The sequence below is a fragment of the Pagrus pagrus genome (genome assembly GCF_965226575.1).
Source record: "Pagrus pagrus genome assembly, chromosome: 12".
NCBI classification, from domain to species: Eukaryota; Metazoa; Chordata; class Actinopteri; order Spariformes; family Sparidae; genus Pagrus; species Pagrus pagrus.
Window position 1 is genome coordinate 6,976,841 of NC_140196.1, and position 15,608 is coordinate 6,992,448.

Consider the following 15,608-nt stretch of genomic DNA (forward strand, 5'->3'; position numbering starts at 1 on the left):
CGTCCTCTCCATTCGTCTCCCGTTCTCTTGGCCAGAGGGGTTCATGGACGTTTCTGGGTCGTCAGTAATGGGAAGTGTTTAGCAGAGCAGATGCATGGAGTGCTGCTCGGGCCAGCTGCTCACAGAGAGCCCAGCAGCCACCCTTTCAGCTCAGCTCTGCCGTCTTTTTTCATTTTCTGCTTCTTCTACTTCTTTCCTTCCAGAGAAGAGGGGTTCAGCAACAAACGCTGCAAAAATTAAGTGCAGAAGAAAGAGTTGCTGAATTTTCATTTCACTTTGAGAACAGTGTTCAGGGACTTTCTCAGGAAGCCTCTTTAAACAGCTCATAATTAATGTAAAACATGGTATGTATGAGCTGTATGCTGCACCTGTGACCTTGATACTGCTGTTGCCCTCTTCCTCCTCCTCCTCCTCCTCCTCCTCGTCCTCCTCCTCCTCGTCCTCCTCAGCTACCCCAAGAGACAAACTGCTCATTACGTTCTTTGTTGCCGTAAGCAGATATACATCACTTTATAAGAAATGTTGTTGAATTCTTGACTTAGTGGCCAATTTGACTGTAAAGCTGATGACACATCTCATTATGTGAAAATATTACTTCCTGTCTTTGTCTTTTTCCTGCTCACCTGTGTTGCTTTAGTTAATGAGCCCTCTGTGTATTTCAGTCTGTATTTTTCTTTCACTCTTCGTTGGTCCTCTGTGGCTTCCTGGTTTCTCTTTCTCTTTATTTTTCTTGGACTCTCTTTGACCTGGTTTTGATCCTTTTCTTTTTGTCGCCTGCGTTCTGATTTTTTTATTCCAGCGTTGTCAGTAAAGCTCAGCCTTTTGCTTTTTCACCTGCTTGTCTCTGTGTCTTGTGTTTGAGTCCTTTTTTTTTCAAACACCCTAACAGTCGACCTTCACTATACAGCACAGACGTACATGTAAATATAAATATAATGTAATTTTACTCGGGAGTTTGATACTTACATGATTAGCTCATCTCATATCAGATGCTTTAAGACTTTGGCTGACTTTCACTTCTACATGTAAAGTGGTTGAAGAGCAGATGTCGGCACGCGTGTTAATCATAAATTCCTCTATTACCGTCCAGCTCTAACAAGGAGGTAAAACATGTCTTAACCATTTGCTGTCTTTTGATGTATGCGTGCAGTAAGTGTGTCGTTGAATGGCGGACTGATTTACAGTTTGGCCTAGGGTCACGTGATTTATAGGCCGTGTGTCCTTGGATGGAGACGGAGCACTGATCGGTCAGAGGAAAACCTCTGGAGTAAAACAAACCCCTGCAGAGGCCGGAGATGAAAGGTCGGACAAATTAAATTGTTTTCTTTTTTTTTTGTTAATAAGATGACATAGCTTGTAGAAGATCACGTGACGCTCCCTCCTGTCTCTTACTGTGTGTTTTTCTCTTGATCATCTCAGCTTGACGCACTTCTCACTTCCTCCCCATCCGCCAGCCCACTGTCCAGCAACTGTGATGTTACTGAGGCTGCCGGCGGCTGTAAGATGATTTACTGTATCTCTCTCTCTCTCTCTCTCTCTTTGTGTGTCTTGCTCACTGACTCATTCATGGACTCAGAGCTCGGACCAAATGCTAATCCTGGCATTCACATTTGAGCTGTGTTCTCTAGATGCTCCCCAGTGAAGATGGACATGGCTGAAGCGGCTTCAGCGGAGGGGAAATGTGAGGGCAGAAGGGTGAGCGTTTCTGCCTGTGTGTGTCTTCTTTCCTCAGTCACACACACACACACACACACACATTCAAAAGAGCACCTGCAGGTGTTACAGCAAAAAACAAACTGCACCTGTCCTCGTGAATCGCAGTGGCTGAAAATGCAGATTCGGCTGGGAGCACCCCGGGGAAACACAAAATGTTTTAGCTCCTAAAGACGGACAAAACGGGAAGTTGGGCGAAGAGCAGAAACCCGGAAGGAGATGGATGGGAGGGGATGAAGATAGCAGTAGGAAGCTAAATAAGCAAATTGCCCTCTGGAGGTAAACAGCCAGGGGGGTAGTGCAGGAGATGCTGATATGATTAATTGAAGTAGGACAGCCAGGGACACGGTAGAGGACCGGCACTGCAGAGGAAACGAGGTAGAGGACAATCCTCGGCCATATACAGGATGAAACTATACACTCGGACTACATATAGCTTCACAACTTGGTGTAGTATCTGCCTGCAGCCACTATCAGTACATTGCTTCCTCATTGAATTACAATGAAATGGATAGAGAGAGGAAGAGTGTGTGTGTGTGTGTGTGTGTGTGTGTGTGTGTGTGTGTGTGTGTGTGTGTCAATAGAGCTGAAGAGAGAGAGAGGACATTATGTTACGTCAAGGTAAAACTACGTACACGCACTGCGGATGGCCTCACCCACATTTGTACCAGCCGCATGAGGAGGCAACATGACTGGTGTGAAGCTCTGTGTCGAAACCTCACCTTGCATGTAATTTTAATCTTTCTATCTCAGTGTGCCATGCATAATCACTGAGGATCCAGACACCAGTGTGTGTGTTAGTGTGTGTGTGTGTGTGAGAAAGGAAAGGAAAGGAAATAGACGGAGAGGGAACGGGTGGGTGCTGCTCCCAGGCTGCCAGAGGAGTGTGTCCTTGGACTGCCCTCATCTCTGACGCACACATCCACCCACCCTTTCACACACACACACACACATACACTCATGCCACTGGTTCATTTACTCTCTCTCCGTACCAGACAAATACAAAACTAGGGCTCGCATGTGCACGCACGCGCTCCTAGGTACAGGAATAAATACACTTGCTACACACACACACATGCATGCACACACAGTGGAAAGCTCTTAGACTGAGCTCAGACATCTCATCAGGGATGCAGCAGAGCCCCTGTCTGCAGAGAGAGAGAGAGAGAGAGAGAGATCTCATCTAACGTGGGGCAGAACAAGGGTGGAGGGGTTGCTGGCTGATTTACAAGGTTGAGGTGTGTGTGTGTGTGTGTGTGTGTGTGCGCACATGTTTGCAGCTACAGATGTAACTCCAGGAGGTACGTGAAATGTTCACACCAACAGAGACACAGCGATGAATAAAAATGCACACACAGAGATAAGTATGCCAATGCGCTCATCTTTTTATTGCACAACAATGTATCGTCTTTTTACGAACGCTTAAACGACATTGCCACTGACTGACAGACCAGCTTATTGAGAGAGACCAGGGTGTGGCTCTGTGTTCTCGGCCAGCAGAGGTGGTGGACAAGACAGCCTTTTGGACGCAGGCTCAAATCAGCCCCGCCGCCCTCGCCGCCAGCTGTGCATCTCAGTCTGAAAGGACTGGACGGCGACAAATATCACCAGCATCCCAAGTAATCCCCCCCCCCACCCCACCCCCAACCTCCCTGATCCTTTGAGATCGATTTTGGAAGTGCTGCGGCTCGGGCTGGGAGCTGATTTGTCCCTGGACTGTAGACATCAACTTAGACAGAGCTGGCGTTCTGAAATACTTTTCGTTAAAGAGCAGAAGCCGAGCACAGCCTGAGATGGTTGCAGATTGGACTCCAGAGAGAGAGAAAAGAGAGAGAGAGGACACATGCTGTGTCAGATATCTGTGCTGTTGTCTACATGGTGCTGGTAAAGTGTGTCTGGATGCCCACACCGAGCCGCTCGTGCATGCCGTGGAATGCTACTAAGTCTAGAGATGTGCTAGAGTCGTTTATAGGAGCATTACAGTGTCTGGGAGGTTGTTTTTTTTTTTTAAGTGGAGTTGTGACCGTGTAACACTTTCCAGCTTGTGCTGGCGTCTCTCTCAGCTTCACCTGGGTTTCAAACCCCCTAAATGGCATCATATTCTCAAGTGGGACCAACATTATAGAAGGAAAGGCACAGGAACACACACACGCACACACAAACTCAAGCACACAATACACAGAGTCCTGAAGCAGAGAGAAGGCTTAGGTAAGCTAAGCAGGCTACAGTAGCTACGACACAAAGGTTTAACTGTTAGACTAAATAAAATCATTGTACAGTAGTTGGTACACGACAGTGTCTAGATTTGAAGGTCCCACTAAGAATCGTACACAGAACTCTGCTTAGATAAGAAAAATACGAGCATGCACTCTGCTGTTTCCTGTCAAGGTAACTCAACCGGGAGTCGAGCTTGTGACTGCTGAGGCTCCGGAGCCAAATTCAGCCTTGGAGAGATCTTTTTTTCTTTTTTCTTTTTTTTTTTAAATGGTAAACACCAGATCAGTGTGCAACCAGCATCAGAGTTTAAAGACCTGTGCAACACTATGGTTTGAGGAAGATTTTTCCAGCATGTGCACATCCTAGTTATGTTTCTCTTTTGATATTGTGCAGGCATCGCCACCATTTTTATAGATCATTTTTCTTTGTTTAATTTTTGGCTCTGCGCAGCGAGCAGGTCATCTAAGCTAACGTCTAGACTGCCGATATCCACCAGAAGCCTGTCAGAGCTCACCCTCTCACTGTAGAAAATGTTTTTGATACATCAGGTTGTGGTCAAACACAACAATGTGCCCCACATCTCTGTGTATACCATATGTACAGAACATGAAAGTACAGAGTACAGCGCGCATGGTGTTGGAAGGCTCAAACCAACAAAAATGTGCAATTTTGTGTTTCCCAAATCAGGGAAAATTATATATACTGACATTGTCATTTAAATTCAGCAATACTAGTCTTCATCTAACGTTTTTTACATATATTGCAAGTTGAAAATAAAAACACATATTTGCATTTTTACAGGCACATACATACCACAAAAATAGACTATGTGGAAACTAGATATACTAGGCACAAGGTATATACAGTCCATGTGCATGGGGCACATTGCAATAAACAAGAACCAAACAAAAAAATACCAATAAATCAAAGACACTTTTACAAACAAAAAAAATAATACCCTGATTTGCTAACATATCAACACCAAGGCATTCAGTACCCTTAATATCTGGTACAGCAAGAATGAGAGGTTTGAAACTTAGAGACTCTCAATAATTGTCAGTCAGTGTCAAACATGTATGAGGGATTTCAATCCCAACTTCACAGCAAGGTCCAGAAGAAGAACCGTTAAACAATCGCACTTTGAACCCCCCGTCATCAGGCAAATACAGCGCCATATCACACACACATGCCGACAGTGGCTGGACGCCGACTGACTGAACACACTTGTGACACAGACACAAAACAGATAACTGACAGAAGTACGTGCTTTGCCCGGGCTGTATCAGCCTCATGGCCGAGGGTTGAAGCAGAGTGGTACTGATCAAAGTGTCCGGGATGCCAACCTTTGAGCGGGAGTGGATTACACACTACAGTATCTTACTTGATGGATGCAATGAAATAGAGACGGTGCCTGATATTGCCTGAAACGTTAGCTCTTCAGCTCTCCTTCCATCTTGCTCTCACTGACTGTGGACTCATTCAAATAATATCAGCACAGTCCTGATAGCAGCTTAATAGGGCAAACTCTGGTATTAGCACAAAGGAATAGGGAAGAGGACCAATTGATTGCACTGGAACAGTATTGAAGCACACAACAGCTATTGACTCAAAATGGACTCGGTTCATTCACAATCGCATTGGCATTTTGGCATGTACCTTTCCCATAGGAAAAAAGCAATACAAAGTTCCCGTGTTGCTGATGAAGCGGGTTGCAGCACTGTGACCCGGGTAGGACAAAGAACGAGGTTTAGTGCATGTTACCGACGGAACAGAAAGTGGAAAGAGTGTGTGGCTACTCTACAGGAACAATGAACCATGTTTACAAGCCATATAATGAAGCCCTTGGATAAAAACAATCACCTACACCTTGTTTCAAGATTTAAACAGCCTCTCAGGGAAAAGTGATCAAAACCAAACGGGCAGCGAGTTGTACGAGTGACAATCTAAAGGCTGTAACTCCATTAGGTCCTCCTTGTTTTTCTAAGCCAATCAAAATTCAAGGGGAATCTTCCAGCATGGTAAAATCAACAAGTTGATTATGGGAGGAGAGACAAGTCTACATAAATCGATGGAAAGCCACGCTGCGGCGATCAATACATCTCTCTGGAAAGGTAGCAAACCTGAGTGAAATGTCCATCGCATTGATTTTACAGTTTGGCTCCGGATCGATGCTCAGAGCTGAGAAAAAAAAAAAAAAGTTGGACGCCGTGTTTGTTTAACACATTGAATCAGCTGCCTATTTTCCGTCCCGATTGGATTCATTTTTTTCGTCCTACAGTTTAACCAGATAATGGGTCCAGGAGAAGTACTGCAACCGTTTTAAGAGAATAGAGCAATTGATTTTCAATTTGATTACAAGGTCGAAGTGCAACAGAAGGTGCTTTAACTGAATGTCCTCGGTGCTCGCGTCGGACCGCGGAGTTCAAAGTGGTTACGACTCGCCCTCGTCTCACGCCCTCGTCGATTAATTAACTTAAAAAATGAAAACGGTATCCTCTCGGTGGATTATGGTGTAAGGAGGGGAGGTGGGGGTGTAGCGTACAGGTTAAATACAGCAACGTTCTACCCAGAGAAGCATCATCGAACCTAAAAAGATCGCACAGACATTCAGCAACACATACAGCAAATGCCCACAACCCCCTTGCATCATAAAAGCCTTTTTAAATCTCTGTCCCTTTATTTACATGGCAGTTTATATCTGATTAGCTGTCTTCCTTCTCGTATGGCATACATTCAGCAAGAGAAGGCTTTTAGGTTCAGCAGGATCAGAATATTTAGAACAAATGTAACCAAAGCCCGATCCCAAAAATTTTGAACGATAGGATTGTTGTCGTGGATCTAAATGTTGAGACATTCATGAGAGTTTTGGGTGATAAGGGGCATGTGGAGACTTTGAAGAGTTGTTTTGTTTTTTTACAAGTGAGGCTTTTTTCGCCCCCCGTGTCGAACACCCCGAACTCCCCCGTATACAATTTTTAATATCTTCAAATGGGCTTTAAAGTGACGTTTTTTTGAGGGTCTGACTTGCTGAACTCAAAGCGTGGATTCCTCCTGTGACTCTAAACCAGTTTTGTCCCGTCCGGTTTTTTTTTGTATTTTTTTTTACGAAAAATGACACTGCACGTCCTCTCATTCCCTCAAACATTTTTGGTTAAGGTAACAACATGGTCACTGGATTACAATACCTCAAGTGAAGCCACAATAGCTGCTGGATTCTTTAAGATTTCACATTAAAAAATGAAAACAAAAGGAAAAAGAAACAAGTTCACTTTCCTGTACAGCATATGTATAGATATTTATATTCATATATATTTATATATAGGCGGGGTAGAGTATTGCAGAATTATATTGCATGTGTTAATCAATAAACCTAGACAAAACAAGCAAGTATACAGTATGGGTTGTTCACAAATGTTTCCTTTCGATAAAGCTCAGATTATTTAACCACCTTTTGCCTTCAGGGTTACAATCAGTGCGCTGACCAAACAGCTGACCGCCTTCCAGGTGTTTCGTGAGAACGGGTCAGGGCCACCGTCAGCACGTCAAACCAATCACGCCGGACAAAGCAGTGTAGAGAGTGTGTGAGTCCATTCTCTGAAAATAGAACCGAAACGTACCAACAAACTCACGCACACAAACTTACACCCACATATACATACACACAAACCAAATATATGGCTTCTAACGTTGAATCAAGGCAGTTAAATAAATGGCATTTTCTTCTATGTTTCTTTTTTAGTTGATACAGACACAACCAGACTTTGTGTTCAAGCTCAACTTTGGTTTGGGTAGATACAATGAATATAATATCCCTCCGTACTTTTTTCGTCAACTATTTACACATCGATGTAAGATCGACCAGCGGTCTAAAACACTATTTTCACTACTATTTTAAACAATATGAAGAGCAATGTGTTCTTTTGCTACGACAGCTTATACGGAAAAATTACACTCAAAACACTTTTTGAACGCTTAAAATGTCATTGTCATTTGACCTCAAGTCCCTGATTTTTCATTTTTAAGTCCAGCTCCTGCTAGATTGCATTGCATGGATTCTACACAGTATGCAATAGTTACATTAATCGTACTTTTCTTCATATCTTTACAGTAAAGACAGCGATATACAGTAGGTGTTTGGAAGCAGAGTGTAAGGGGTGATACTAAGACTAAAGGTGCTGGCACAGTAGACTAGACCAGTTCAACCTAAAGTTATACTAGTTTAATTGTATAGACTCCTCCTAGCCAAAGTGTCTCAAGACTTTGAGTTGCTCTTTTCCTTCTCCGGACACCAGCACACAGTGCATCCAGGTCGAATGACTGGTGGCGTCGGCGGTAGCTGATTGGTCGTTTAGCAGGCTGACAGATCAGCTGGGCTGACCTAAAACAAACAGATTCTCCTACAAAAAAGGCCTCTTTCCTGAACTCTACCAGGGTCACAAGTTGGAAGACAGCCGGGATCTGGCAGAGTCTAGCTCTGGAAGGCTGACAATTGAATCTTTCTTGGGAACTCCAGAGTCCGGAGGTCCTGATCCAGCAGCTGCTGCTACTGCCCCCATTCCAGCAGGTCCACCTGGAGGAGGTGTGGAGGCAAAGGCCACCCTCTGTTGAGCTCCCGCCGATCTCCCCACCCCCGAAGGCCCTGGCAGGCTGGGGTGAGGGGGCTGAGGGGGACCGATGGAGTTGTTGGAGGTTCGGGTGGATGGTGGAGGGCTGGGGGCTGCTGAGGCAGCTTGTGGTGCTCCGTCCTGGGGGAGTGAAGGCTGGGAGGCAGACAGGGCCCGGGTATCCTGGCTCAAGCTACCTGTATGAAGGGAGTGGGTGCTCTTGTGTGAGGCAGGCCTCTGCTGGGTCTGTGTGGGACTGGGTGCATGGTGCTGTACTAGGGACAACTGGGAACCAGAAGGTCCTGCGCTCGCCATGTACTGGAAAGTCCGTCCTCCTGAAGCTGCAAGCGGGCTTTGGACAGGCGGGCTGGAGATTGCAGATCCAAACGCCCCTCCGAACGCCTGAGGGGGTTGAGACTGAAGAGGAGACATGGAGACGGGGCTGGCGAGGTTCTGCATCACCTGGAACCTTCGCACCATACGAGGAGACTGCAGAGTCCCTGGACCCACCAGGGGACTCGCCATTTGAGGACAAAAGCTCATGGCCACAGCCTGCTGTAGAGTGGCGATAGCTGAGCCTGTCGGCGGCTGGCCGGGAGGAGCAAAGATACCGCCGATGGAAGGCGTCATAGACATGGCCCGCGGCCGCTGCAGGTCCACCAGCTTCACCATCTCACGGTCATACTTGACAATCTCCTGGATCATCTCGTTCTCCTGGTTGTTGAAGACACCAGAGTTGAGATCGTGCTGAACCTTGTGCATCAGGATGGAGTTCTTTTTACCTGCAGGGAGAAATAAACGATTGTTAAACAGCGACAGAGAGAAATGAGAAAGGACAGGACAGAGAGGACACGGAGCAGAACAAAGCATACATTTATGGAAACAAGAGGATTTGGAAAGGAAGAACAATATGAGTTAGATATAGCATGTGATGTCCTTCACACCAGGTACATCCTCTAGCAGAACAAGCCCGGAGGAAAATGGATGTGTCACCCTGTACTCTCATCTACTGTTACAGTGTCCTGTGTCATTCTGAGGGAACAGCACAGCTCATTTTACTGCCTATTTCAACATTAATATTCTGGAAACATCTTCAAAATTCAATATTATTTCATTATCTGTATGTCGGGTTTATCTGAGTGTGTTTATCTTTTTACTGTATGACTGGTTGAGTGCATAAATGTGCCCACGCGTCAGCCCTGTTACCTATGCGGTCCAGACGGTCAATGGCAACGGTCTCGAAGGCTCGTCTCATCATGGGATATTCTTCCAGCACCTCATTGAAGTGGTCGACAGACAGAGAGTAGAGCCGACAGTAAGTCTCTGCTCGCACGCTGGCCGTTCGCCGACCCCTCGTCAATAAGCAGATCTCTGAAACGAGGGAGGAGAAAGTCAAACAGCCGAAAGTAGCAATCGCCAGAAAAACCAAGTGTAAAAACCACAAACTGTATCCTACCGCCAAAATAAGAGCCATCGGAGAGTTTCATTGCCAGAGTGCCCTTAGTGATGACGCTGCAGACTCCGTGCTGAATGAAGTACATTTTCTTCCCGATGGTGCCCTCTCTTATGATGTAATCGTGCGGCTGGAATACCTCAAAGCGCAGCTTGGTCAACATGGCCGTCACAAAGTTCGGCTCCGCGTTGGCAAACAGCGGCATGGACGCCACCAGCTTGCGACAGTTGAAGTTGACGATTTCCTGCGGAAGGACACATTGTTCGGTGCGTTTAAGGACGAGAGAAATGTCTCTCAAACGTGCAACTGAGGTGCTGCACTGCTGTCGGGTGTCTCGCATAAATAGTTCATCCAAGGATTTAAGCATTAAAGGTCTATTTCCATGTCTTTTTGGATTATAAGCAGATCATATCAAAAAAGTCAATACATGGAGAAATGCAGACGCCCGTATTCAGAAACTCTGCCTTCAAACGAGCTGTCAGCACTTCCATGAGGTTGTGATGTTGCTGATGCGGATACGCAGTGGGCGGTGCCTGCTCAGACCTGTGACAGCTGACCAATCGTAGCAGGCTGGGCTTTTTGGGAGTGGGGGGGCTTAAAGAGACTGGAGCATTGATACTTATATGTAAAAAAGAGTGTGTCTTATTTTGTGTTTATGTCTTACCTCTCTGAGAGGCTCGCTGAGTTCTCCCAAAATGCTCTCCTCGTCAAACATCTTGCCCTGGTATCTGTGCTCATAATAGTCGTGGATCTTCTGTCGGAAGTCGGCCGGCAGCTTGTGGAAGGACATGTACTGCTCCACTTGTTTGTACTGAGAACAGACAGAGATAATGTTCTGTTAATACACTGCATGGAACAATTTTGAAAACATCTTTTCAACTGCAACAATGTTTAATTGTATTGTCACTGCTAGCAGACCAAAACCAACAATGCATTGATACCGACAAGTATTGTCTGTGTCGTCAAAGCCTTATAGAGCTTATTCATCTGTGGCAAAGAGCTCGATCGTTGTCCAAAAAAATATAGAAAACACATCATCGAGACATACAGTTGCTCCGTTATGATAACAATGGGCACTGCAGTTTGTCTGAAGTTAATCCTGTATATACGTTCCTGCTGCTGGTGAATATTCACTAAAGAGCTAAATGTGTCTTCCTCCGCAGTTGAAAACAGTTCCCAAATAAAGCACTTTTTACTCCTGTTTGAGAAACAATTGCTGCAAACTACAGTGCCCAGCTCTTTCAGGTAATTATTGAGCCTTTTTATAATATGAAATTATATGTTTTTGACCATCTTTTGAGGACTTACATCTTCACATGGGCTTGGGACTAAGAGTTATAGACAGAAAAGAAAACGTCACCCACAAACCTTGAAGGTTGGTGCAACTGATTACGCACTGAGTGGGGCTATAATGAATGCCGAATTTACAAGAAAGCCCAAATAATTACGAATTTGTCAGAAACAGCGTTTCACAACGTTTATGAAGTTTCTCCTAACGCAACAACTCACACAATTGAGCGATTATATAAGGGAGTCTGGGGAATTTCTTTCCCTCTTCGTCTCCTTGCTGTTGTTGACTGCAGCTGATTTGGCTGCTTTGACCGAAAATTATGTTGGTGTTCCAGTTCGCCGTCTGTTTTAGTGCAACATGTTCTCAAATTGATGTTAATTGTTGTTAATAACGGTTAGTTACATGTTATCCTGACCGTTCAAATGAACACAAAAAACATGACCGTCACACACCATTTACTATGACGTCATTAAATAGACTGACCCCTCAGCACATCCAACTGTGTCTGACTTCCCCACGTCCCTGGTTACACATGTTTTAAAGCACGAGGGATCCGATTGTGTGTTCACACTTAACACACGAGCAGGAATTGAGTTGACATACAAAAAGTATGCAGGTCATATTTTAGGATGTATCTTAAAAGCACAGAAAAAATATATTCTTTGAGTTGAAATTCAATAAAAAGTAACACATTTATTTCCAGCCCGGCAATAAATCCTCCTTCATGAAGGTTAAAAAGAAACTGATGCACAGAGGGGCTGGTTCAAATTTATGGGCATTTTGAAGGCTGTAGTTTATAGCGCTATTAAATTGTACTTCTATCCTCAGAGGTGTTTTCTAGTGTTTTGTTTTCGGGTGGACAAAATATTACAAACACAAACTACAGCTTCCAAAAGGGATTTCAGCGTATCAAAGAAAACAAACAAGGTATTTCTCTGAGAATGAACCAGTGAGTCAACAAAACAAAAAAAAAAACAACCTCACAAAACAGTGCACGTCCTTCAGCTGTCAACTGAAATGACCACACTCGCCCCCCCTCCCAATCAATGCTACCTAGAAGTTAATCAATGCCAGATCGATAGAAAGTGACGCGACAACAACACAAACAATCAGCTTCCATTGTTAAGATATGCTAATCTCAATCCATCCAGAGCGAACACTGAGAAAACCAAGAATCCACGCCGCGTCGAGGACAGAGGCTGATAGATGTGCCGATAAACAGAACAGACAGTAAAGTGTTGGGAGATGAAGGTTTCTCCTTGTGCTCTGCTGTCAGTCTGTGTGCGCTTCAACTAAAATGGAAAAGCTTCAAAAGACATAAAGCTGTCCGACACCCAACTTTGAGAGACAGCTCGGCGGTCCGGCACCTACTGTGTACTCACAACTTCCAGGGACTGAGGAAGTCATCATCCACACCGCCTCGATCCCATCGGGGCTGAAACTGTACCGTGTGCAAAAACTGTCAGCTGGCATCAAGTGATGATCTCCTGACAGTCTTCAGCAGGTTGGCTTTGGAGTGGCGAGACCGCCCCGAGACCGGAAGGACCCAGGTTTACTTCTGCTTCAGACAATATTGCGTCCTGCCCAGAGGCCCCGAGGAAAACAACGAGGGTCCACCTGCTCGCACGCTCTCAGCAGCATCAGATAAACGCCTGAATTGGACATTGTTTGTACTCCGAGACAGACAGACTGGCGCCTTGTTTGCAAAAGAGAGACGTATTTGTCAAACAAAGATTTCTAGTCATACATAAGTGAATGCTTGTGTACACGGGGACGATCCTGCAGTACAGGGCCGATGAAATCCCTGCTCTGCTGGCTTCATTACAGCAGTACACTAACTCACATTTTGAGCTAAGAAACAACCTACATACCCCGACTGTAATGTAATTCCAGCTCCAGATTTTACATAATAATGCTCAAATTAACATCAGAAACTAAGTTAACTGAACTACAGTATTTGCAGCGCGGTCCATCAGGAATATGTTGTTGCATTGTTGGCTCTTTATTTCAGCACGCTGGATCTGATATGAAATAAAACCTTTGGGGATAAAGTGCTGACTCTTAGCTTTAATTTGAGTGTGATTACATCCACATCGGATGACCTGTATATTGTTTTTTTAAACACAGTGCTTCAGTTTTATCAGACAGAAAGTAATGAGTCAACAGTCGTCCTTGTTTCATATGGTGGCAAATCTTTTGCTCTCAGTTGCCGGCTGGACTCTCTGACCTGTGTACATCAGCAGACGCTTGGCATCCTCCTCGGTGACGCTCTGCCAGGTTGGTACTGCAGCTTTCTTCGGTTCTTGCTTGTTTCAGCCACTTTTTAAGTTCGGTCTGGTCTCCAGCAAATGAAACGTGCTCACTTGACACTTGACACGGACTAAAGAATGTTTGGGAACATTATCCTGTTGACTAAAGGGCTTCAAGTCTAACAATGCTCACCCAATATGTTACCAATGAAACCCTTTTTCTGTCACCCACTGGCGTGAAATTGGCGTTACGGCCGTCGCCATCTTGGTCTGTGGAGCCAGAAGTGACCATATTTGGGAGGAGAGGGTGGAGCTGGGGACAATGTGGTGGTGACAGATCCTGCTTTATCGTCTAAAACGGACCATAATTTACTAAATGAACATCACTCTGTATTGATGAAGACTTGAAAAGAGCTTGAGTGATCTCATTAGGAAGGTGCTCACTGAGAAGTAGGGTCATTTTCTCATAAGCTTACACACAACCAGACTTCTTTTTGAAACCGGTGGAGTCGTTAAAGGAATTAATAATCTGCTGAACTGCCATTTTGTGATCTGTCAGTGAGAGTGAAACACTTTTCAGCTTTTAAGGAAGGTAGACACCATAATTTAAAGTTTGTTTGTTTGTCCAATACGTGACCAAAACCAACCGGCTAAAAGCTTAAAGTTCTTCTTTTGCACCAACTACAAGATGTTAGCATCATGTCATCGTGTGTCGTGTTTTGCTTTTCATTTCCTCCTTTTGTTTGTTTTCCCGCCCTTTTCACTCCTCACCTGCGTTTTGTTAGTTAATCACCTCTTGTGTGTTGAAGTCCCTGTTTCCCCTTTTCTGTCGTCCCCTTGTGTTCCTGTGTCTCCCTGTCCCATCGTCTCATGGTGTGTTTCCTGCTTTTGGTTCCTGCTTCCTTGTGTTATTTCTGGTTTGTGCTTTGTTTGCTTTTGCTCTTGATTTTCAACTCTTCTGCTGTCTGCCTTTTGTTGCTTCTATTTTTGGATTTTGGATTATCAGCTTTATGTTAATAAAGCTCGCTTTTGGTTCAGGTTACCTGCCTGCCTGCCTGTGTGTGTAGTGTTTGGGTCCCCTTTGTTTTATCGTGACAGACATGTTGAGCTTGTGACCGTGTTAAATACTACCTGCTAAACATCAACATGGTAGCTGCTGTGGCTAATGCTGGGTTACAAGTGTACAGGTGCACGCCACCAATAGAAACAAAAAACAGCCTTCTCTTTGCTTATTTAAACCAAACAGGGAAGGTAAAACCACAGATGAGGTACGCCATTACACATTTTATCTTCCAGCACTTCCATACTTGAAAGCGTATCTAAATATCCCATTTTATAGCCTGATACAAATACACAATATACAACCCAACCCCCTCTTCATGTGTGCTGCCTTGTGTGACGTCAGACAACTGCTTCTTCGTGAAATCGGGGTTTACAAGTAAAACTTCTGACTCTGAGTGGTGCTCAGTTGTACTTTTTCCGAGTAGGAGGTTGACTTTTTGACTTCCGAGTTGTCTGGAAACGCAGCCTCGCAGAGCTGCTAGCATGTCTACAGCTGTGTGTGGCCGCTTTTGACTGAAAAGCAAAGAGTCTGAGCCGCAGACGGCTGTCATAAGTCTACGTAATGCCTCCGTCTCACATGAGGAGCAGTAGGTGGTAAAAGCTTAAAGCCTCGTGCTTCCTGCTCTGTTTCAAATCCAATGTGGTGGATTACAGAGCCAAAACAGTGGAAGCAAATTCTTGTCTGTCTGTAGGTTTTAACGTCCCCCACTAGAGTCACACCACACACGGTCTCTGCAGAGGGGATGTTGGGTCACCACACAGTGTTGTCGCTCTGCCCAGTGCTCCTGACTGATACCCACTCCGCTTCCTTCTGCCATTTAACATAAACATAAATAAACCCAACATGCAACCATTTAAATAATTCAGCATCGACGTAAGGAAACGTCTCCCCGGCGGTGGGGCAGCTCCTCTGAAGGAGTTACACAACGACAAAGTTTCACCTGCATGACTGACTCTGCTTCCTGACATCTGCAGATGGAGAGTGGCCTGAAGAGATGACCCCGTGTCACAACTCTTTA

At 44.9% G+C, this 15,608-nt stretch overlaps 1 protein-coding gene across 1 annotated transcript in view; it reads right to left on the reverse strand.

The window, feature by feature from the left end:
* Positions 1–3,366: 3,366 nt before the first annotated feature.
* LOC311266477 (potassium/sodium hyperpolarization-activated cyclic nucleotide-gated channel 2) overlaps positions 3,367–15,608 on the reverse strand; it is a 40,237-nt gene continuing 27,995 nt past the window's right edge. The window contains exons 5-8 of the mRNA XM_084368851.1: positions 10,652–10,798; positions 9,991–10,231; positions 9,741–9,905; positions 3,367–9,316 (exon numbers count right to left, since the gene is read on the reverse strand). Coding sequence (XP_084224977.1) covers positions 8,364–9,316; positions 9,741–9,905; positions 9,991–10,231; positions 10,652–10,798 — 1,506 coding nt within the window. The 3' untranslated portion in view covers positions 3,367–8,363. The remainder of the gene's footprint in view (positions 9,317–9,740; positions 9,906–9,990; positions 10,232–10,651; positions 10,799–15,608) is intronic.